This window comes from Apium graveolens, chromosome 5 (assembly GCF_009905375.1).
Source record: "Apium graveolens cultivar Ventura chromosome 5, ASM990537v1, whole genome shotgun sequence".
NCBI classification, from domain to species: Eukaryota; Viridiplantae; Streptophyta; class Magnoliopsida; order Apiales; family Apiaceae; genus Apium; species Apium graveolens.
In genome coordinates this window covers 660,824-685,193 of record NC_133651.1, presented here as the reverse complement: position 1 = coordinate 685,193, position 24,370 = coordinate 660,824, and the positions used below count along the sequence as shown (strand labels likewise).

General features: G+C 33.8%; 3 protein-coding genes across 3 annotated transcripts; 1 reads left to right on the top strand and 2 right to left on the bottom strand.

The window, feature by feature from the left end:
- Positions 1–207: 207 nt before the first annotated feature.
- Positions 208–6,179, top strand: LOC141661789 (zinc finger transcription factor YY1). The gene is made up of 6 exons (XM_074468794.1): positions 208–491; positions 1,301–1,359; positions 1,671–1,870; positions 3,563–3,652; positions 4,672–4,815; positions 5,474–6,179. Exons 1-6 carry the CDS (start codon positions 406–408, stop codon positions 5,990–5,992), a joined length of 1,098 nt encoding a protein of 365 aa, XP_074324895.1. The 5' UTR covers positions 208–405; the 3' UTR covers positions 5,993–6,179.
- Positions 6,180–8,393: 2,214 nt separating this feature from the next.
- On the bottom strand, positions 8,394–14,274 carry LOC141661449 (phospholipase D delta-like). Its single transcript, XM_074468460.1, has 10 exons — positions 13,003–14,274; positions 12,719–12,835; positions 12,343–12,537; positions 11,133–11,405; positions 10,943–11,011; positions 10,341–10,488; positions 9,792–9,940; positions 9,483–9,662; positions 9,029–9,226; positions 8,394–8,939 (listed from the first exon to the last, which is right to left on the bottom strand). Exons 1-10 carry the CDS (start codon positions 14,002–14,004, stop codon positions 8,646–8,648), a joined length of 2,625 nt encoding a protein of 874 aa, XP_074324561.1. The 5' UTR covers positions 14,005–14,274; the 3' UTR covers positions 8,394–8,645.
- Positions 14,275–15,167: 893 nt separating this feature from the next.
- LOC141661788 (transmembrane 9 superfamily member 1-like) lies at positions 15,168–22,752 on the bottom strand. Its single transcript, XM_074468793.1, has 12 exons — positions 22,539–22,752; positions 20,284–20,476; positions 20,086–20,190; positions 19,326–19,343; positions 19,141–19,238; positions 18,905–19,057; positions 18,488–18,622; positions 18,241–18,407; positions 17,229–17,323; positions 16,767–17,140; positions 16,102–16,375; positions 15,168–15,611 (listed from the first exon to the last, which is right to left on the bottom strand). Exons 1-12 carry the CDS (start codon positions 22,626–22,628, stop codon positions 15,544–15,546), a joined length of 1,770 nt encoding a protein of 589 aa, XP_074324894.1. The 5' UTR covers positions 22,629–22,752; the 3' UTR covers positions 15,168–15,543.
- Between the last annotated feature and the right edge of the window lie 1,618 nt (positions 22,753–24,370).

Below are 24,370 nucleotides of genomic sequence, written 5' to 3'. Positions count from 1 at the left end.
ATTTAAATAGAATTATATATTATTATTTAATTAATTAAATTGTTTCCGATTTATCGATCCAATTAATCACCCATTATCCAAATAATCACTAAAAATAATTCCACCGAAAATGCAGATTTCGAATTTGAGAACAGTGCTAGTATTTATTCATTATTTATTATTATTATAAATAATAAATAAATAAAATTTGTTTACAATTTTTTTTTCCGATCATCCACCATGTTTAAACTCCCGAGTTTTTCACCCATCACCCCTTAACTCAACCTCAAAAAAGCTCAACACGGACCTCAATTCACCAAAATAAAACTCAAAATTCTCGATATTAAAACACAAATTTTCTATTTTTCAATTCTATTTATATATCACCCCTAACCCGTTTATTATACATCGATTTTGATTATAAAGATGGAGATGCATACACATCATAGCATCTTTGAGAGACGCCCAATCATCAAATCCAAGGCTCCTGCTGTCAAATGGTTCAAAGAATGGTATTTTTACATACCCTTTTGCTTTATTACAAAACCCTTTGTGTGTATTTGTTTGTTTTTATGTATTTGTGATAAAGTTGTAATCTTTTTTTTTTGTTTAATTTTCAAGAATTTGAAAAGGGGTTTTGTTTAGCTTTAGTTATTGGGTTTGTGTTGTCTGATTTTATGAAATTCGATCAGATTTCCGATTTTTTGTACAAGTAATTGAAGTTTTGTTGAAGTTATGATAATTTTTGTACATTGGTAATGATTAATAATCGAACCGGGAAAGCTGAATGGTGTTGTTAGGTGGAGTGTAGTTATGATAATCACATTAGTGAATTAGAGTATAGTATGTTGTCACTAATCACTATGATATAAATTGGATGGTTCATGGTGGTGTATTGATTGCTGAGATAGAAATTAGCATTAGTCGTAGAGAATAAGAATTAAAGGGCGGGAAAGTTATTAAAACAAGTAATTTTGAAGGAGGATGACTGTAATTTACAAGTGTCCTATTTACTGATCTCCCAGTTTGTATATTATTCTTTCATGGTATTTAATAACGTAGCTCTATTTTACTAAAAACCGACTTGATGCAAACAGAGTGAATGTGCTTCTGTGTTCTTTTATTGAAGACCTACGTTTTCAGTTTCGGCTTTAGGTTTTATTGCCGAAACAAATCCGTGTATCCCTACTTACGAAGGAGAAAGCGTACAAATTTTTAAGCATTCTGATACTATGCTTGTAATTCATCTTATTACCCTTAAGTTTCACATATTGTATCCTTTGTTTAAACTTAGCTAATTATATTTATTGTATGTTGTTAGGGTACCACAGGACGTTGTTGCAACAGGTGGCAAGTGCCTTGTTTTGAAATGGGTCACTGGTGAGTGCTGGTTCTTTCCAGAATGCATTTATTAATATTTTTTTCCTGTAGATAAAAATATATAATTTGTAAATGATCAAGGAGTGTATATTTTTCCCTGTCTTTTGTTATATAATTGTCATCTACATGACTACATTATTAACTGTTGGAAAAATAACATGACAGTACATGATTGCAAAGTATTCTAGTGTAATAAATATTTTTTCATTGTTTAAGTACTGCTTGTGACAAATATAGGTTGATTCTCCATATAATATCAGGAGTCTCTTTATGGAATTCTTATCCCAGTATTATTTCTACCATTTTTTCAGAGGCAACTTTGAAAGCCTTGAAAGAGAAGTTAAAAGAGCCGGAGGTTGCTGAAGCGGAACCTGAGCCAACTACTGAAGTTCTCTTCCTCTGCAGTTATGAAGGCTGTGGAAAGACTTTCATCGATGCCGGGGCTTTAAGGAAGCACGCTCACATTCACGGAGAGAGACAATACGTTTGTCATTACGAGAACTGTGGAAAGGTACGATTTATGCATAGTCCAGCATCTGTTGATGGTTTTTTCTTTTTTCCTTTTTTGGCTTTAGCAAATGATAATTGATAGGAGGTCAGAAATTGAAAGATTTTACTGATAGTGATGACTTAATAAAATTCAAATGAGAAACAGTACCTACCACACACCCAGTGAAGTATTTTTAAGCTGTGGACACCCTCTCCCAGGTATCTCATCAATATCAATATGAATGTAGATGGTTAGATGGCAGACACAGAGTGAATTCTGTTTTCAGCTGTTGTGCTGTTGTGAGCATTACTTTCAACTTAATATATATATATATATATATAGGCAAATTATCCCCAACCGACTTGGTTGGGATACACCATCTGCAATGTTTCATTGCAGGCTTTCGCTATGTTTTATGCCGCAAAGCATTGCGGCAGCTGTATCCCATCCAACGATGGCTGGGGAACATCTCCCATATATATATATATATATAATCCAGAAGAAACCTTCTAAAGGAAGCAAGACTGTGACCGATGGCAACCTTTTATGTTATACCTCCATAACATAGTGTCACATAGTGTCCATGCTGGCGTGTTCATCAAGCTGTTGACGTAGGACGTCAGTTGAAAATGCCCAAATATCTTATTATCTTATATCAATAATAATAAAGAATATTAGTTGTGGATTAGGTTTTAGGAATTAGAGTTGATGTTATGCGGAACGTTTGTTTATTCTATTACAAATATGAATTAGCTTTTGTAGTTCCAAGTAATTTGACCTAGAATTATACTCCCTCTGTCCCAACCATTTCTTTACAGTTTCCTTTTTGGGATGTCCCATCCAATTCTTTACATTTCAAAACTTACCAAAAATAGTCAATGAGTCCCACCACTTTTCGACTTTTTCTCCCTTTTCACACTACTTTTACTCCACTATCTCCTTTTTATACATTAAAAATTAATAGGTCCCACCACTTCATCCACTTTTCTTTCTCTTTTTCACTACCTTATGCATATTTCTTAACCTCCGTGCCCAAACCAAACGTAAAGAATTGGCCGGGACGTAGGAAGTAGTAATTATTGAGTTTGTGATTCTTTGTGTGATTACCTTTGGGAATTTGTCCCATTTATTCACTAGCCCAGCCCCATTATTTGTGATTAAGCTGTTTATCAAGTCACCTTCTTCCTTTACCCAAATTTCATCCGTTCAACAATGCCAAACTTTACTCGCAACACTTTGAGAAATTCTTACTCTCCAACCTACATATATGGCTTATAATCCTTTGTTATAGACATAGTGGAATCTAGACCATGTTAAAGGAATCAAGTTATAAGTCCCTAAATTTAATGTAGACACTCGTGAGGTGTGTTTCTTAAATGTGTGCCTGACTTGAAAAGTTTCTATAATATAAAGGATGTAAGGAAAATTTATTTTGTTTAGGCGAAGCCTTTAGCACAACCCATGTGAGGAGGGAAGCTTCTTTGATAATTGCATGCAGTTCATGGAAATTGATAAGTGACCAAAATTTTATTTAATGTTAAAATACTATCTTTGATCATGCTGACACATGTTTATTAAAATGAGAATGATGTATATGTCATGGAAAGTTTACATTGTCCTTCATCCTATTGTATCTGCATTAGTCTCTTATCAATCTCCATTCCCACTTCTCGTTTCCTGGTCAAGCATTAATGATCAACTTTTGTTCTGCAGAAATTCTTGGATAGTTCAAAGTTAAAAAGGCACTTTCTTACCCATACCGGAGAAAGAGATTTTGTATGTCCTCATGAAGGCTGCGGCAAGGTGATTACTTTGTCAAACCTGTAACATCCATTAACTTTTGTGGACTTTCTTTTGCTTCATTTTTGGCTGTGTCATGTTAGTTTTGATTGTCATGGTTATTTTATTTCACTATGTGTATAATATTATATTTTCTGCTATTAAAATGTGTCTTACATTTCCATTTGTTATCAAAGAGTTTTCATTGTGTGTTTAAATTATAATTCTCTCAATGTTAACGACATTCCTTGCTTAGCTAATCGGTTTCCCTTATCTTTCCTATTATCCCGGGGGAGAAGATGAGGGACATTGCATGATTTTGGTATCTTGTAGAAGTGAGTGTGATAATTAAGCGTAATGTCTGCAACTAGCACCATGGTTCTCAAGTAGCTTAACAAATTTAAGTGCATTTAAAATAAAATTTAGCTTTTATCCTGTGCCAAGCACGGTCCTTTAATGTATATTTGTTAACTTGATTTTGTATATTTTGTTAATTTTTGGAGTTAATAATGTGTTGAGAATATTCCTATATTATATTTTAATAGGTTAGTTATGTGATTCGAGTCCTAAAGTCTAAACCTTTGTTAGTATGTTATAAATATTAAATGCAAAATTGTTGTTAATGAGTATCGAGCCCCCGGTCTCTGGTAGTACGTTGATATTATCTCTCTTACACTTATAATATATAGTATAAATATAAATTTAGAAAGTCAAGCCAACAATTCTTACCATTGTGGTTTTAGCTTATTCTTGAAAGATTTTGTCTCTATAGCTGCTATGTAATTTGAGTTGAATTTCATAATATTTCCTACAATAACCTTGTAATTCTCAAACTGTTTAATAGTTATTCTGGGAACATTATGATTATCAATTGTATATTAGTTTGCATCTTAAAAAGGACCATATGTTTTACGTTTTGATTACCTTCGTTTGTAAAATATAATATTGTAGCTGTTACATTTCTGTTTGCTTGATCTGTATGGTAATAGTGATATCGTGTTACCTTGTTGATATTTAACTATATTCCAATATGACCATGGCAGGCATTTTCGCTGGATTTCAACCTAAGGTCACACATGAGAACACATTCCCAGTCAAATTACCATGTCTGTCCATATCCAGAATGTGGAAAGAGATATGCTCATGAATACAAACTCAAGAATCATGTTATGTCTCAACATGAAAAGGTTGGTCTCTGTCCTCAGTCTCCATTGGCACTTGTGATATAAAATATTATTACTCATCAGTCTCAAGGTTAAAAATTTAAGTTCATACTAGTTGACGTGGTGGTAGTATTAACTTGTCTAAGACAATCATAAACTCTAAAACATTGTATTATAAATCTTGTCTTTCAGGTAACTTTACGTTTAGGCTTTCCTTCACGATTCTTTAATTCATCCTTTTTGTAAAAGAATGCTCCTTTCTCCCATTAGCATCCTAATTTGACCTTCGTGTTAAAGTCAACCAAATATACAATCAAAGCTGGCCTGATGGTATGATAATATTACATAAAAAAAATATACAATCGTAGTCAAAATTTTGACTGCAAATTTCTATTTTTAATAAGAATTATAAAATAAACATACTTAATTATGATTGAAAATTGGTCTGGTTGATCATAAAACTCAAAGTCTCAAACAAGGACAATTGAAGTAGGAATGAGTATATTCTGTTGACCAACGCAATTGTTAAATATAGTAATATCTCAATTCTGTATAAAAGTTAGATTGTAGGTGAGACCTTAATTCTGTTTAAAAAAAAATATTATCCGTGAACAAGATGATCACCTTTCAATTTTTAAAAGTTAAAGTGTGATTACTTATTTTTTCTCATTAATGGTTTCAGCAAAACGTAGTAGATGTGCCAAAGTACGTACCACCTCCAGCTCCGGAAAAGCCTGTCAAAGTTGTTAAAGCTTCTTCCACAACTCATGCTACTGCAACAGCGGAGCGTCCATATGCTTGTCCGTACGAAGGTTGTGAAAAGGCCTATATACATGAATACAAACTAAACCTTCATTTGAGAAGAGAACATCCTGGCCATTTTCCAGATGAGAATGCCAAGAATGCTCAATCCAACGCTGACAACGAGATGGATGAAGGAAGTGATCAAGATGTTTATGCTAACAAACGCGGAAATAGCAAAGCACAGAAGCAGAGCAGGCCGAAGCCGACTATAAAGCTTCCTCCTTCAAAAGTTCCTCAACGAAAAGGCACCAGTGCTGCTCCAACCAACATGAATGTTAATGTAGTAAGAAAGACATGGCCTGTGAAGGAAGAAAGATACGAGGAAGAAGATAGCGAAGAGACGGAAGAAGATGGTGACAATGACGATGATGATGAACAAACAGAATACGAGGACTAGGTTCTGTAGTAGAGCTCCTCTCAGTGTTACATGCAAATTAGCCGGGATTCCAAATGGGATATCTGTTGTTTGAAGGTTTAAATTTATTTCAGTACACAGAGATTACCGGAGACGATAATTATCTCCTCTCTCCCTCTCTCTCATTTTTTTTTCTGAAGAAAAATCGAGTCAGAATGATGAAGTGTTACTGAGTTTGTGTAGTGAAATGGACTTAAGATAAAAGGCTGACCCCATCAGAAAACTCAGCCTGAGGATTTAGGGGAATAAATTTTACAAGTCTTTAGGGGGCACAAAACGAGTTCATGCTCGTTAATCCAGTTAAATTGGCTCATTTTGCTCGAGTTAAAATGCTTTTATCTTAACTTTTTGTCTCTTTCCAACTTGCTTATTTTTTTTTGCTTTGTTTTGTTTTGAAATGCCACATATATCATGTCAACTTTGTTGGCTTAAATTTTTATATTTTGATAAACTGGCACATATAATTATAATAAAACATATTTTGCAAGTCCGATAAGTTTAACCCGAGTGAATCAAAATGTAATTTACAATAAAATGGTCTAAAATATCACGAACTCTCGTGTCATTAAAAAACTAAAAAACGCTAACTTAACTTGTGTTTATGAAAAAACGCAACTATATAATGCATTTTGGGCAAGAAAATTACTAAAAATGCAAGTGTATTATACTTTTCTAGGATTTTTTTTTGAAAACCGTGGAAACGCGAGTTCATTATACGTGTCTTGTGTATTTTATACAAACCTATTTTGTAGTTGCATTAATACTTGATAGTTTGGGCAAGTCTCCCGGTTTGTGATATTTTTGTCATTTTAATTCAAATTATGATATAAAAATCGATACGTATCTTTTAGTTATTTTCACAATACTAAACCGTTTAAGATTGTGATTTTTCGCTTATTTTACAATACTACTTCATTTTAGATTTGCTTATTTTTGTAATTTGAAAAGGAATTTTTGGCATTCACTTGATTATCAACTCGTAAAACGCTTTTATTTAAAAATATGTCATAAAAGCGATTAATATGCAAATTAGATAATAAGGTAAAAACTATACAAAATCCGAATAATGAGTACAATTTATATGTTCTTAATTTTCCTTTTTTAAAATAATATCCAAAATATACTAGTAATATAAAATCTTGCTTAATATCTTTAGTAATGCAATTCAGATATCCAAAAATCTCTAGCAATATAAAATCTTGCTTAATATCTCTAGTTATGTGATTCAGATTATCTTTTATTAATATATTATATGTAAATATATGATTCAGATTATTTTCCCTTACAGCAAATATGTACGAAATCACTCTCTATTACAACAAAATCATATAAGATTCTTAATAGATATTTACATAATATTCATATGAGATTAGTTGCCATTTCAACTTCATAGCACAGTTGTACTACCAATATATTCATGATTATAAAGGTATAATAATAAGATTCGAAGCAGATTATATACATTATTAATTATTAATTAAATAAATTGATAATAAAATTTAAATTTTCCTAATCATCCTCCATCCTTCCCCTATATAAGGATGCCACAGGAGCTCCATTTTTTCCATGTTTCCTCACCTTTCTCCTTTCCCATACACTTTTCTCCTTTCATATTTAGCTACTATCTTTACAGAATAATCAACTCGGTAACTGATGGAGCATTTTCTTCATTGTTTAGTTTGTTAGTCGATCTCTTTGTTATAATTGTCACTAATACAATAAATAATGAAGAAATGTTCCATGAGTTATCAAAGGTGATAAATTCCCGTATCATGACTGTAAATATGAAATAATCAACTCGGTAACTTATGGAGCATTTTCTTCATTGTTTAGTTTGTTGGTCAATGTATTTGTTACGATTGTCGGTAACTATAATAAACAACGAAGAAATGCTCCATGAGTTATTAAAGATGATAATTTCCCGCATCATGAATGCTCGTGATTATAACATGATGTGTTATTTGTTATAAACCCTTGCTATAATATATCTGTTTTAGATGGTTTGGTTGCAGAGCAGAAGGAGATTACAAGGCATATACAAAGTTAAATTTATAGTTTTTAACATGTAATATTGACTATTTAAAATTTGTGATTGTTTTTTAGGCGCAGCATGTCTTCTGTTATGATAATATAGTTGTCGGTTCGGGCGGTGTTACAGATTTCGGAAATCGGAATTATTCGGTTGAGATATTGATTTGCGATTTATCGGACGATTTGTAAAAAATGGAATGATTTATCGGTGATTTATCGGAAATCGGTAAATTCGAATAAATATTTTTAACCGATTTTTGAGCGATTTAGCGGTAATTTTTGAAAAATCGACCGATTTCTATAAGAGAGGTTTCTGGAGGTGATTAATCTGAAAATGAACATGGAATGTTGCAATCTTCTCAAAATTTAAATTATTTTCAACGCAAAAAAATGATGAAAAATGTTAACAACTAACGTTCTCTATGGAGCCAAGTGCCTTGTCATTGATTTTACCAAAATCATAACAAACAAGGCTACAAAAGCTCCTTTTAGTCTTTAATTATGATCTCGTAACTAAACCAAACGTACCCAGTATCCCGCAAAAGCAGGGTCTGGGGAGGGTATGATGTACTCAACCTTCCCCTCAATCAGCTATGATTAAAATTTACGTGGTCAGGACATCTGGAAGATTAGTAGGAGCTCCCAGAATCTTACCACCAACATCAGGGAATAATTCATGTCCAGGCAATGAACTTACCTTCCCATTTCTACCTACTTGAATTGGATATCTCATCAAATGTCCTGTCAACTCCTGGTTCTCCTCTCCTGCAAATGTATCCCAGTTGCTTTTCGCGATTTTGTTCACATGCTCAACACATTCATAAGATTCTGGCTCTTCGAAACATTTCTCCAGCTTCCCAAGATGCTCAGCCCATAGAGACATGCGGTATCCATATACCTATGTTGAGCAACACTTCTATTACATTTTTTAAAATTCCTATATAGTAGCAGCTCAATTTACGAGTAACAAAAGTTAAAGTGTCGAACCTGGCCACGTGGAGGATTATTTTGATTTGCCCATGTGTATCTTGGTTGATAAGAGCCCATTGCAATTTCTGTGTCTCTTGAACCGTCCAATGACCTCTGGTTTAAGTTTGCTGATCCCATCATAATGTATTCATCGTCTATTATCATTCCTTTGGCATGGACATAGATCATAAATCTGCCATGCTTTTGAGATGATGTCTGTAGTATGGAGGAACTGATTAATGTCGACAACACCAGTCTCCTGGAAAACTCTCCAGGACACAGCTTCACCTATTTATGTTTAAAAGAACTAGTTGTTTGTGTATCGACAAGTTTTACTTGCTTGTTTAGATATGATAACTCAATAACGATTAACATATGAATTAATAAAAGCTCCCGATAACTTGAATCTGCATGCTTTACTGATTATGAAGGAACCTCGATAGACCAAAGATACTTGAGAAAGGTACTTTACCGGGAAATGGCCATGGGTATCAGGAGGAATATCATGAGGAGATATACTGTCCACAGATGGAATTTCTCGTTTACCAAGACAGTAGAAGTTCAAGTAATCCTGTGGGTGACGAGTCTCAGCAAGGCCTGCCTTTTCAAGAGCCTCTGCAACAATACCATACATCATAGAAATTGTCTGTCCCTGTGTCAGAGAAGAATCCTGAGTTAGCATCTAATCTACTAGAACACAACTTATTTAACTACATCTATGCAATTAGAACGAATTCAAACACTTCTAGGACTCTGAAGGGATCTGGTATATTAAATTAACCTGCCAATACAGTATCTCTTGCACGGAACCACTGGATGGAATGCCCTCTGGCCATAACGGGACTAGAATATACACACTAAAGCGTTCATCGTCACTTATTTTGTTGGCAATCTTCAAAGCAAGTTCCATAGGAATCAAGTTGTCTGCACCTGCATCCACCATTAAGCTAGAATTCAAAGGTTGCATAAAATATCTGATAAGACCATAAAGTTTTTTTAAAAAAAAAATCTAGAACATGCTTTCTATGTGAAAGATGATCCCGTTTCAGCATGACTTGTAATACTCCAATTACACTAATCCACTAAAAAGCATCTGAGAGAGACATATATAGTCTCATCAGACGCCAAGTTCATTCTCGAATATAAATCATATTGAAAAACAGTGATACATAAGGGAACCAGATCTACCAGGGTCTTGGGCTCTAGGCATATACTTAAAAGCAATCAGCCTCTTTCAAAACTGAGGGTACAAAATATAAAATGACGACACAAATAATCATTATTTGCATTATAAAATGATACAAACAAAAGGAGACCTGCTTTTTCACACCTGCATTTTTATAAGACGGCCAGTAATACGATGATCCAATGAAATACTGGTTCTCTATGTATATGAAATGTTGCGCTGATCTAATTGCCTTCACATATGCGGTATGTATGCTTCTGTCTACCTTTAAGTTTTTGCCACATACAAGGCTCTGCAATAAAAAGGGATTTGGAAGATTACATAATATGGCTACCGCCTGGGAGAACAATTGTTCTGCACTTTAAAAAGTTCGCAGAAAAATGTATAAAATATACAGCACATGTGCAGAATAATTTTTCTTGCGTGTTTCATTTGACAATCTTAATGTCAGGATATACAAAGTACAAACACATAGATCTGTGGGCTTTGTGTATATTTAGCACTAGTGTAAAGGTTAAATGACTTGGAATTCGTACTTAAAAGTATGTTACTTGGACTGGCTAGAAGTGTCCGACATGGATACATGTCCAAGTATCGGACTCAGCAACATTTAAAAAAATGTACATGCTTTTGGTCTAAAATAATGGTCTAAGTCCGAGTGTCAATGTCACACCGGTACTCGAAGGTAAAATGAAGAGTCCAGTAACATAGCTTAAAACAAGCGCTACATTAGGTGGAGTCTTAACCTGTGCCTCAGCTTCCTTTGTGCCCTTTGGGAATCCCTTAACAGATCCAGAGTCAATAGAACGAAATATCTGTAAAGAAGAAATAACTACTAAGCACAGTCAGCTTATATCATCTTCATGATCTTCTTTTCTACAAAGCCAGAAGTCGATGAGCTACAACAGGTACAGCATCAGAACTGTGGTCACTAACCTGCACATGCCAATTTTCAGGATCTTCTTCAGTGGTAACACGGACATCGAGATCACCATCAGGGCCTGACTTTGGAGTTAGTATGAAAGAAAGCCGGTCTATCTTTAACAATGTATTCTCGTGCCAATGTCTGACATGTCTGAGCCTGATATCACGCCATTTTGCAGCTTTTCTCCATCTTTGTTCAAAATTAGTCATTATGTCATGAGCAGCAGGACCATCAATTCTACAGTGTAAATCATGCCATGGCTCCCTTGGTCCACCTGGAACAGACTGATCACATTGTTGCAATACACAAGAAAGTAAGTTTAGAATTGAAAATATAGAGTACTGCAAAAACACTATTTATATATGAAAATGCATGGAGAGATCAAAACCAGCGAAGAATCAGCATATTAAAAACATACCCTAAATTGAATTAAGTTTGTGCACTATAAACTATTGGACTGAATCAGGTTTTTGTTTTGCTCAACTTCAGAACTTATTAGTTTCTACAAACTTCTGCCAGAGTACGAACTTGACCATAACAAGCAAAACCTAACACAGTTAATCTTTCTACTTCAGACAAGATCATGAACAAAATTCAAAAGCCTCAAAGGTAAAGAATTTTATTTGGTGCTGGTCTGATAATTATATATTATGTGGGAAGCTTAAAAAATGTATCAAATAACATGTTTATGTTTCGCAGGCTTAATTACTTGATAACATACATTGACAAACCTTATGTTTATGTCTATTACTACTTGATAACATATTTAAACCTCAGAAATCAAGTGTGTAAACACAGCCAAGTATAAATAACATACTTTGGTAGATATGTCACAAAATCAGTCAATCTTAGAGCATGAACCTTGGATTACAACTGCGTTAACGTGATACAAACGCTCAGACTCTTCACTAATATCTTTTAATTTTAATGCTTTAATGACAAATTCACTCAGAAACCTTAAGGTTCTGTCTTAGAACATGATTTCATTTTACATTATGGATTCATAGTACATGAAGAGAGTTTTCATTCCAAATTTTCAGATTTAATCTTGATATTTGAATGCTTTGGAATTGGATCAACTCCAAATCCAAATTCTAATGGTTATCCAAACATGTTATTTGACCAAATTCAGAATTTCAAATGAATTACATGTCCCAAACAGGACATTAGCTTAAATTATTTATATACTGCATAGAGTGTCCATAATCTTTAATGACTTACTGTAAAAGTAGGATTATGAACATCATTTTCAAAAATAGTGTCAAGATTGCGGAAGAGCCTGTGTTCAGGAGTATCATATCGGCCATCACACAAGTCCAGTCCACCAATGAAAGCAGTAATCTTCCGATTATTCCCAGGAGCTTGGGTGTCAAGAAGAGCACACTTCTGGTGATGCGTAAAAAGGGTCCCCACAACCTGGACTACAGTATTTCATCTATATCAGGTAAAGGAACTAGTCTCTATCAAAATAAAAATAAATATACTTTCAGGCTGTAAATAAGTCGAGGCAAATAAAAAATATCTTATTAAGGGAGTTATTAAATATCCATCGTTTGTTATCCTATGCTTCTGGGACAAAATACAGTAACTTCCTCACCTGTTGCTTGAAAATGCTAAGCTTACTGCTGGCATATCGAGGACAAAGCACACAATGCACGCTCGAGTGTTTAAAGAACTTTTTGGTTTCTTCATCATGAGTTTGCATAACACCATCCTGCACTCAAGTACAGGTATTTTAATGCACCTAGTGTGCTTCTCAGCAAAATAAACAGATATCACCCATTTGAATAAGATACATCATCAGGATAAAAAGAAGGTAAAATTTGTGTTAACTTACTTTAATAGGATAAAAGAAGTTCTTTAATGAATAACGAGGCTTACTGTTTTAAAAAGAAATTTATCATGCGAAGTTTTGTCATCCCAAACCAGCAATATGACACGGAGTCCCTCCTCCGACTTGTATTTCAACAACTCTCCAAGGGTTAGCTCACCAGCAGAGGGTAGTGGCTTTGTTGGCTCTCTTACAAGCTTGATTCTGTGATATATTGACCAGCCAGTGACATAAATTAGGTTATGAGCTTCCAACATGGCATGACATATGTCTTCCCAACACTGGTTTTGCCGAAAAGTTTTTCCTTCATCAAGTGGAATTTCAGGAAGCATATTTTGAGGAACATGAGCATCTTGATAGAGAGTCACAGTGCATCCTTTACGAAGTGGAAAATAAGTGTTCGGCACTCCTGCATATTCTGGACCAGGACCAACAGCATGTCTATAAAGAGGGTTATCCTCTACTGGCTGAAATTGAACATAAAAATGCAACTCAGGTGAAGGTTTTAAATTTTCATAAGGTCCTGTTATGGGAAACCAACCATCAATATCATTGCCCGACAGGATTTTCTCTGCAGGAATCCACACGATACCTATTAATTGAGCCCCTAAAACATCATTATCTTTGACCTGCAGTTCTACATTTACAACAGGATGAGCAACTGGTACACTAAAATGCTCATCCCATGACGGGTTTTCACTGTTAAAGATTACTCTGGTCTGAGCAACTGTAGCCCCTCTGAGACAGATGGACACGTACGGGTCACTTGTAATTACAGATTGCTTACCTGAAAGCCTTCCTGGAGACATACCTTTTTTATCTAGCTTACATCCACAAGGACCGACACAACTACCAAACATTGTAAAACATTTTCTAAGCCTTTCGGAAGCTAAATCTAAATTTGGAAGAGCTCTTGCTTCCTTAATCCATATATTGAGATCTCCATGCAAAAATACAGGTGGTATATTAGAAACTCCAGACCTCCTATCTGCAGCACTATGCCAGTCCATTGAGTAACTAATCGAGTGACGAGCTGTGCGATGATGAGCCATTTGGAACTGACAAGCGACCACCTAATATATTAATTCTCCTATTTTGAACCGTAAATGGAACATAGGGACCTAAGCATTTTTGTGATTCTTTAGTATCTGGAGACTCAAAGAAGTATGTATGATCTACCAAATCCTACAGATTGAGAATGTCTTAGAAACTTAGATTGTGTATAGGAACTACTCAGTCATCTAAAAATGTCTAGACTCAATCAGATCTCAAAAAACAAACAAACCTAGAAATGATACCATCATGCAGAACTCTCGAACTGATCCATGTTGGTCCGGCTGAAACATTAACACAGAAATGAGATTCCGGATTATCAAATCAAATATTACGAACGAATAAAATTCGGAAAAAAAATCACTGAATGCAGCATTATACAATAGCTTTCCTGGAAAGTAAAATTTTTAACAGATCAAACAACTCTTGTAAATTTCTCGAAAGCGATTACGTTTTACATAGAATTAGACATGGTAACAGATTGTACATATATACCTTGAAGATGTGAAGTGATGATACAGAGGATCATGATGGAGGTAAATGTACATGCAGTCGGAGTGGAATTAAATTTCAGACAATTTAGTTAGATATTCTTCCTTTTCGGGGGATGAAGAAAGAAAGATAGGCCCGCAAGGGTTGGCTCATTAGGTTATCATCGATTCCCACGGTAGGAGAATTTATAATTATGATTAATTTATAATTATGATTATAGCCTGTCGCGCTTGTCGCTTAAATGCAATACCGAGGAGAATTTATAATTATGATTATAGCCTGTCGCGCTTGTCGCTTAAATGTATATTGCGTGAGTCCGTGGGATTTACCCAGTGCGCACCCGAAGAGTAGTGGTTGCGGGTTCCCAACGAAAAAAAGAAATAAAGATCGAACTCCCTATGAATTGATAGTAAATGTGAAATTAATCTGTTTATGTAACTCTCTTTTTTCATGACAGTAAGTAAAAAAGAAAAAGAAATTATAATTTAGCAAGTAAATAATATTCTTTCTAATTCTTTCTAGATATGAGAGCATGCAATGAACAACAGATTATAAGAATGTCCCATAAATTTAGAATTACACTTGCTCTTTAATATAAATTTAAAAAATGCATAAATGAAATATGTATATAAAAATAATTGTTTAAATGCACAACATCAGACTCCTTCCCTTTAAATGTTTAGCAGCAATAAACAGTATAATATAAAAATAACTGTGAAAGCATGGGCAGTACAACAGGAGGCTTCCAATTGTTTGGTAAAGAGGGCACTAATTACATCACTGATGAATGAGTCTCTAACATACTACTAACATTTGTAAGCTTACAAACAATCTCTAAATTCTATTTCAAGTAAGAAGGCTCTCTTCTACAGCCCAATGAAAAAAAAGGTATTAAAAATGGGCTCTTCCAAATTTGAACATTTGCATGCAACCTTGATGGTTGTGAATATAACTTGTGAAGAATGTCAGTTTTCCAACTCAGAGAAAAGGCGGCCACGTGTATCCATCTACATGAGGAAGCAACTTGAATTCTTTCGTAAGAATAACTAGTCACACTTGATATTTCGGTAAATCCTCCTTACAAAAAGATTCGATCCTAAATAACCAACAGCTCCTGAAACAAAGGCATGGCGAAAGAAGGTTATGCAAAGAAGAAAAATAGTGACAGGAAGTCAATAACAATATTTAATTTAGCTTGACAAAAAGGAGGTTGCACAGGTAAAACACATAAGGTCGAGATGTGCTACAAGTTTTTACAGTATCGTTGCTGTCAGAACAGATTCTTCATGTAACGTAATATTTAGGGGAATTACTTTATTTTGCCCTCTCCCCTCCCCCCTCATTTCCAAATCTCACTTTCTTTCAGCACTAGGATTAATACCAACACGCTACTAATTTCAGCACTAAGTTGTATGTTTGTAGTTCAAAACTCCGCACACGTTTTCATATCACCTAAACTCAAGTCCAGAAATTCCTCAGGTAAACTGAAGTCAGACGCCTAAATATATATTCCACCAGAACGTATTCTTTGGATAGCCACAATCCTTCGATACACCAGATATTTCTTCAAATATTGAACAGAACTATAATACTATCATACTCACCACATAGGATTCCTAAACCAAGGCAGAACATCAGGGTATATCCAAAGTAGAAGCTGGTTTGAAAAAACCCTGACATCTTAGTCTTCACAGAGAAATAATATACTGAATACAAGTAAACATAAACAGCAGTGGAAGCAGCAGAGAAGAATGAAGTCCACTGCCAGTGATAATTCTCAGCATTTAACAGGAAATATGTTCCCACAATTGTCACACATACAGTAACAATAATGAGAATCAGAAAGACCAGCAGCATGAAACCATAGACATAATACACCTGTAGTGAAAAGCAAAAAAAATTTGATTAATCAAGGGAAAAAAATTAGCACATCATGATAATGAGAATACGTTTTAACAACTAAATAATTTCAAGTACCCAATGGTGTCACACATAGAACATAATTTCCCTTTTTAGTTTTGTATTACTTACCAGCCTTTCAGATGCTAGACAAATAAAATATAAAATTACATCAGCAGACTGATACCGAACAAGCAAACAAATTATAGAGAAGTGAAGGCTGGTTCAAGAGTCTGCTTATAGTGTAAATAAACACTTATACACTGTTTCTTATAGATAATAGTGTTACACTATGTTATGTAAGTAAGACATAAAAAATAACTGGATGTACACTTGCTATACCAAAATGTAAGGAAATGGCCAGTCTTACCTTGTAGTTCCAAAACGAAGTAAAGACGAAATACATCTCAATGAAAATGCTGCCAAATGGTAGCAATCCTCCCATAATTGACACCACAGATGGTGTGAGGTACCACTTCTTCTCAGGAATAGGACGCGGAATTGTCTTCACACGACATGGATTGTTTGGAGCACCACTCCAGTTCCTTCCAACAACTGTACCAAGAAGAGCCAGCGGGAAAGAAATAAAACCCCAAATGACAAAAACAACCACCATTGTGCCGAAGGGAATAGCTGCTAGAGATCCATAGAATATAGCAACCGTATTCAGTGCAAAACCAATCCCAAAGCATAAAAATGGAAACAGAGATGCCGTCAAGATCGTTGACTTTATCCAGTTCTTTCCTGTAACAAAGGGTGAGAACTTAAGACATGAATACATGCTTCAATGATAGAAATTTAAAGGTGACAAACAAAGCAAGATAATTCGTACCCCCCATTCGTGAATACATCCCACCACTTACATAACCCGATATAAATGAGGTGAAGGCATAACACAGTATAAAGGTTGTAACAATTGCTCCTCTCCTGAGACATTGAAAAAGTTTGGATAAGAAATTAAGGAACTGAAAAAAATAATCAAACAGTAGAAATCTGCCAAATAAAAATTATGTCTTTTACAATTACGGATAAACAAATGTAATAATGCTAGAACCGGACACACAGTTGCATAGTGAAAAGCAAAGCATAATCAAAAACAAGTTTGCAAATCGGAAGATTATGTTGGGCTGATGTAAGTAGTTTATTCGCTCATATAAGGGGCGTGCACGCACAATGATTGTCATCAAGCTCAAACAACCGTAAAAAACAGCAAAATGTGCAATAAGAACAGAGCGAACAACTTAACAACATACTCCAACACTAAATACGTAGACTTTCACACAATATTACTGTGCTAATTCTTTTCGTATTCTGTCTTGTTTAGTTATTTAGTACTCCCTCCGTCCCTCCCAATTGTTATCGTTTCTGAAAGAGTGTTTGACACGCATTTTAAGATGAATAAAAATTATAGTTTTATAACTTTTTTTCAATATTTTCTTTTTTTGAATAAAAGTTTAAACATTCTATTTTTACTCAGAAAAAGAACAAAGTTAAAAAAAATTACTGAACTACATATTATTTTCATCTTAAAATATGTGTCAGGCACTCTCTCAGAACGATAACAATTGGGAGGGACTGATGGAGTATCTAATATTCAGTTGAGCTGGAAAGTCTTCCTACTAGAAACCGATGCTCGGCCTTATCAAACACCAAATTATACTGACAAAAAATGCAGATAAGGGAAGATCTAAATATGCTACTGTAAGTTAACAAATACAAATTACTTGTGAGAAGTGAGATTTTGGTCAGCTCTACTTAGTTGATAGTTGTTCATTAGACATGCTAACTTAATAAAAATTACAAGTCTACTGTCTACAAATAATTTCCATGTCAATCGTGCATACCCGATGTATAATGTCCCAACTATCGCAACCAAGATAACAAGAAGAACCAGTGTAGCCAGCTGGGCCCCAGTACCAACCACAGCAGAGAGTAATACCAAACTGCGAGGAGGCCTAAAAACATCTCCATGAACAAGTTTCCAGCCAGACTCTTCACTTACATCTCTTTCCTGTTAGAATAATGTTAGAAATTATTGAATGACAAATCAGAGAGAAGAAACCAACTATATTCTAAAAAGAATGTACTTACCAAAGTTTCTAAATCATCATCTTCACGAGCATATTTAGCATAGTCATTTCTTAGTGTTCGCATTAATATCATTGATACCAGACCCGTGAGGAAGATAACCATCATAAACGAATTGAAAATAGAGAACCAATGAATCTGCGTAAAGTTAATTAATAGATGTTATCCTTCATAAGCTTCCAAGTATTTAGCATAATCAGCAAATGCAACAAAGAAACCAAAGTATTCTCTTCCAGTTTAAAGGCACTAAATTTCAGCAAAACATTAAGAAGACTACGTACATTTAGTAAATCTACCAGATATCTGGATCTTTTATGGAAGAAAATACAAGTCTATTGAGAAATGTTATCATGTCAGTTCCAAAAATCAGTAACAAGAATGTCACAGCTTTAACAGGATATATTACAACAAAATATTCACCTGATGCTCAAAAAAAGGATAGTCCAGGTATACATTAAAACGATGAGCAAAAGTGATATTAGTTGGTTCCCAATTCACAGAATATGTCAATTCCAATGTTTTCCCAGCTTCCAGTGGCTTTGGGTTCTCTTGGGTCAGATTAACATGAATAATCTGCACGAAAAAAATTATTGAATAGATAAGAGGAAACAAAAAGACTGCACAGAGGAAATCTGGAGTTTGAGACTACAACAAACCTGATCCTTGTTATACTGTACAATTATTTTCTTATGTGTGTAGACAACATGCTTTCTGTTATCAGTATTCCTATCAGGATGCAGCTCACCAACAAAACCTATATAATAGTATGACAAATTAAAGCCAAAAATATCATAACAGAATGTTAAAAGAGGTACATTAGAAGAGTTAAAAGAATGCTTACCCCATAATGGCAGATCATCTGAGCTTGTGTGCCCACCATGTCAAAGAATAAGAAAAAATAATATCAGAAAAAATGTTCGATGTTCAAAAATATATTCTTTTATTTAAATGTTGAAAAATATAGTTTGATCATTGACAGTATAATTAGGTTAGACAATAAGCTCAAGACCACAATGATGCCAATGATGCAACAACAGTAATGTTTCCCAGAAACTTCACTGATTTTTTACTGTTTTCAGAAACCCTAACTTTGTTGCAGAACAAAACAAAATTTTGCATGTAAAACTACGTGTTTGAACATGGTCAAAAGTGTAGCCGATTTTTTTAGTAAAAGATGGGTGCATAATACATATGGGCTGTTGTCTACGCTTAAAAAGTAACTAGTAAGTTATCAATTACTTGACATTTTTGTCTGTTTTTGTGAAAGGTAAAAGTAACTTACAAGTTAAATTCTTAGAAGTAGAAAATAGGTACTTATTCATGAACTTATTTTCTGAATTGCAACTTGACTTCATATAAATGAATATATCATCACACTGAATGTAATTACTAGGTATAGCTTTAGTTCCTTTGTTGATTTTTATATAATTATAAATTACACAATCCTAATTAAACTATTCAAACAGATAAAAACTTACAAGTAGAAAAATTACTTCTAGTTATATGCAATAGAAGTAAATTAAGTAACAAGTAGATTTTCTTTAAGGTAAGCCAATAGGGTACATAATATTGGCAGCTGTAAGAAAAAATACACAACATACCAATAAAAAATTCAAACCAATAGTTATTTTCAACAGCATCTTTAAACTGTTTGACCTTTGTTTCATCAAGCTCGAGTGTACAGATGGTACTCTTGTCCACATTTTCTGTAACAGACACATTTGAGATATTAATATAAATACTTTACGACAAAAGCACATTAAGGCGTGATGTGAAAATATAGTCTCAATGATATTTACTCTGGAACTTTATATCTATCCGGCTATCAATAAGTTCATTTCCACCCAAAACTTCACCAAGACCACCCCACTTGTGACCAGCATCGCCAGCTGGATGGCAAAATGGTAGGCTGTAATAATTGTATGTCTCTTGTGGATTATTGTACGGCCCAACCTTGTTCACCCATAATGTCACATGGTCATCTGCTTGATACTGCAATTAATATAAATGTGGTCTAAGAAAAAAAAACATATGCCACATTAAACACATAAGAGTGACTTATCAACAGAAAAGGAAAAACTCAAAGTAATAAAATACGACAGAAGCTTTACAGCCATACACCATAAAAAACAAATCTCAGCTACTGAAGCACTTCATTACTATTTAACTTGTACGTGTTGGGCCTGTTTGGCCACTTATGCATAAGTTAAAATATAATCTCCATGTCCGAATTAACTTTTTTGGCATGCTTGTCAAATAACTCGTGACTTAGAACTGACTTTATCAACTGCAATTCAAATTTAAGTTTGTAATATGACTTGAAATAATTAATATTAGCCCCCAAATACTAACTTCAATCAATTTTTTGTCACCCCTTCATAATTTACTAGCTTTACCACCCATGTGATGCACGGGCCTTTAAAAATATATTATATTTTTTTCATTTATATTATATAACCTTATTATGATAATTTTAATTTTGAATGTGTATAATTTTCAGTGAAGATCAAATATTTTAAAATAATATATAATTAATTTAATATAAATGATTGTTGTTGGTAGGATTCGAACTTGGGACCTTATTTTCTGCTTCATAAATCTGTAATAATCTAAATGTTTGTCGTTGGTGGGATTCGAACCTAGAAACTGTGTTTTCCTTCAATATTTAGATTTAACGGCCATGATCATTTGACTAATAAGATCAGACGGTCGTGATTGAATGGATAACCAAACCAACCAAAATAAGGGGTATATCAAATTATACCCCATTCCGGTTATTATAGTTTAGTACTTAGTATAGATAACTTTTCATTACCAATCGAACTAAGCTAAAGAAATAAAAAAATTTAAGATAGGCAAACCACAGCCAGAAATGGAGTATAATCAAAATAAACCAAGATACCATTTCAAAAATTGACTATTGCAAGACTCAGAGGTAAAAAAGAAAATGTCCACAAAAAAAACTAATCAAACAGTCCAAACAGAATGCAAACTATAACCCAAGATGCATAATGAGGTCAGTTTTGAGCTTCATACAAGGCTAGATAAAATAGAGCTTAAAAGATAAAAGTGATGTGACCCTCACTTCAAAATGAAACCAGCTATTTACCTCTAAAAAAACCTCCACGGAGCATAATGAGGAAGCGGAGTGTTTCTAATTTTAATTTTTTGAATACAATAAAAGTGTTGTTAATCTAAAAATTAAGATTGTGTTAGAAAATTCCATGCATTGATATATTAAGCAATAACAAAATAATGAAAACCCAGTTTGCTTGAAATGCTTGTGTACTACAACATGAAATAGTTGGTAAACATATCAAAAAAGACAATATATAATGAAAAATTACTGATTTTCAAGATGAAGGATGAATCTTTAAAAATAAGGTAGTATAGGCCACCATTTAAAAGGTTAAACCTCTCCACTGGGTGATAAATATAAATAGGGAATCTATCGAGGCAGAACCCCAACACATGCAGTAACTCACAGGACTTGCCCGTCTAATACCAAACTAGTTTCTATATTACCGGAAAAATCAAGCCAATTCTGTAAGTTATAATTTCATTGAATAAAAAGATCGAAATAAGTCCAATCGGTGTAAAACTACAAATGGTCTGTTCCATTCACAATCTCTTTAAAGTACTAAATCATTAAACTACAATTCTCTATGCGCGTAATAATCCATACACTGCTAGACACTAACCGAAAAAACAAAGAGGCACAATCTTTACAATACTACATATGTCATGATTCAATGTTGGTACACACTAGTCGAAAACAACAAAAAGGCACGATCTTTACAATGCTACATTTATCATAATTCAATGTCGGCGCACAAACTAAGATTCACCATCAACACTCTAATAGAAAACAACAAAAAGGCATAATCTTTACAATCAAAAGCTCAAGAAACAGCTCAAATCTCAGCACACGAACTACATTACACAGATCTAAACAAAAAAGTTTTTAAAAAACTAAAGCAAAAGATATAATTTTGAGTTGAATTGAATAAAAAAATGATAAAATTAGGTAAATAATAAGGGGGTTAGAGTGAACCTTGTGATCGGACTCGGAAGCGAACGCCGGCGAGACGAAGAGGTGAAGAGCGACGAGAAGAAGAGGAAGTGATCGGACGGTGAGCCGCATCTCTGACGACGACGGTGAAATTTAATTAATTAATTGATTAATTAATAAAATTAGACGAGGGAGTGACTTGACTGATTTTATTAAATTGAAGGCTCTGGTTTGTTTTTAGACAACAGACATAACTGGGTTTTGTATGCATGACCAACTACCAAGTGCCTAAATGGTCCCACCGTCCCGGTTTTGTTGTCCATAATTATCATTTTTCTCGATATCAAAATAATTATACAGTTTGATAAATTTTATAAATAAATGGTAAATAAAAAGTAAATAAAAATTAAAAATTATTGTCCAGTTTTATATTAAGGCAAATTATCATTTTATTTGCTGTCATTAATTAAAAGATATGAAAAAGAAAAGCGCAACGGAGTAATTCTTTTTTCCTTTTTTTTGCATAAGGTTACCTAATATATTTAAATACTCGCTTACTGATATTTTAGAAATTAGAAATTAGGTTATAACTCATACGATACACGATTTTCTAAAATCTACTTGTTACGAATGTGTTCCGAATTTCTTGAAATATTATTCGGTTCAAATTCAAACATCATTATGAACATACCTATGTCAAAATATTCATAAAATATTTGGACTCAATTTGTGAGAAAAATCTGTAGACTAACCCATTAAAAATTCGTCGAAAATGCCCCTGTTAAATCTTCTCAGTTTCTGGTCCAAAATTCACGAACTATAGTTTGATTCAAATTCAAAGATCAATATGTAAATACCTATATCAAAATATCCATAAAACATTAACCTCAATTTGTGAGAAAAAAAATTGTGTACATTACCCTTTAAGAATTCGTCGAAAACCCCGATTCTGTCAAATATACCCTGTTTATTTTCCGAATTTCACGAAATATGGTTCGATTTAAATTCAACTATCAATATGGACATACATATGAGAAAATATCCATAAATTAATTGGACTCTATATGTGAGAAAAATCTGTATACGAACCCCTTTGAGAATTTGTCGAAAACCCCGATTCTGTCAAATATACCCCGTTTCTGTTCCGGATTTCGTGAAATATAGTTGGGTTCAAATTCAAACATCAATATGGAAGAAAATATTCATAAATCATTTGGACTTAATTTGTTAGAAGAATTTGTGTACTAACCCCTCTGAGAACTCATCGAAAACTCCGATTTTATCAAATATGCCCCGTTTCTTATCAGAATTTTGTGAAATAAAGTTCGGTTCAAATTCAAATATCAATATGGACATAAATATGTGCAAATATCCATAAAATACTTGAAATTAATTTACGAGGAAAAATATCTGTACTAACCCCTTTTAGAATTTGTCGAAAACTCTGATTTTGTCAAATCTGCCGCCTTCATATTCTGATATTTATTTAGACATAATTTCTGTTTTGATTTACAACGTACTATATTTTTCCTTTTAATTGTATTTTAAGAAATTGAGAATATATTCTGTTGTCTGCCAGCCCATCTTATCAAAGAATATTAATTCTCTGTTACACATTTTTGTACTTTGTAATAGCATACTTTTTTCGGAGCGGGTCCACATCCGACAATTGTTGACAAAATTATTTGTCCACGGAAAATTTATGCAGATTAGGAAAGTCCTAAAATCAAAAAATTAAGCGCGGATAGAGTGATGCTGCATTCACATCAATTTCTCCCGTGCAGAGATGATTAACCATAGTTTGCCGGGGACCCATGGCAGTACCCTGCTCTTCTATTAAAGATTTCATAATAACCTGCAATATGCAATAGCTG

Excerpts from the sequence above, each read along its gene's own strand:
- LOC141661449 (XM_074468460.1), bottom strand. The coding sequence starts at position 14,004 with ATGGCTCATCATCGCACAGCTCGTCACTCGATTAGTTACTCAATGGAC. Across the intron at positions 11,012-11,132 it reads CTGAAAATTGGCATGTGCAG|ATATTTCGTTCTATTGACTC; the intron begins GTTAGTGACCAC and ends TCTTCTTTACAG. Across the intron at positions 9,941-10,340 it reads GCCGTCTTATAAAAATGCAG|GTGCAGACAACTTGATTCCT; the intron begins GTGTGAAAAAGC and ends TGGTGGATGCAG.
- LOC141661788 (XM_074468793.1), bottom strand. The coding sequence starts at position 22,628 with ATGCGGCTCACCGTCCGATCACTTCCTCTTCTTCTCGTCGCTCTTCAC. Across the intron at positions 20,191-20,283 it reads GATAGATATAAAGTTCCAGA|AAAATGTGGACAAGAGTACC; the intron begins GTAAATATCATT and ends TGTCTGTTACAG. Across the intron at positions 17,324-18,240 it reads GTTGGGACATTATACATCGG|GAGAGGAGCAATTGTTACAA; the intron begins GTATGCACGATT and ends TCAATGTCTCAG.
- LOC141661789 (XM_074468794.1), top strand. The coding sequence starts at position 406 with ATGGAGATGCATACACATCATAGCATCTTTGAGAGACGCCCAATCATC. Across the intron at positions 492-1,300 it reads GTCAAATGGTTCAAAGAATG|GGTACCACAGGACGTTGTTG; the intron begins GTATTTTTACAT and ends GTATGTTGTTAG. Across the intron at positions 4,816-5,473 it reads TTATGTCTCAACATGAAAAG|CAAAACGTAGTAGATGTGCC; the intron begins GTTGGTCTCTGT and ends TAATGGTTTCAG.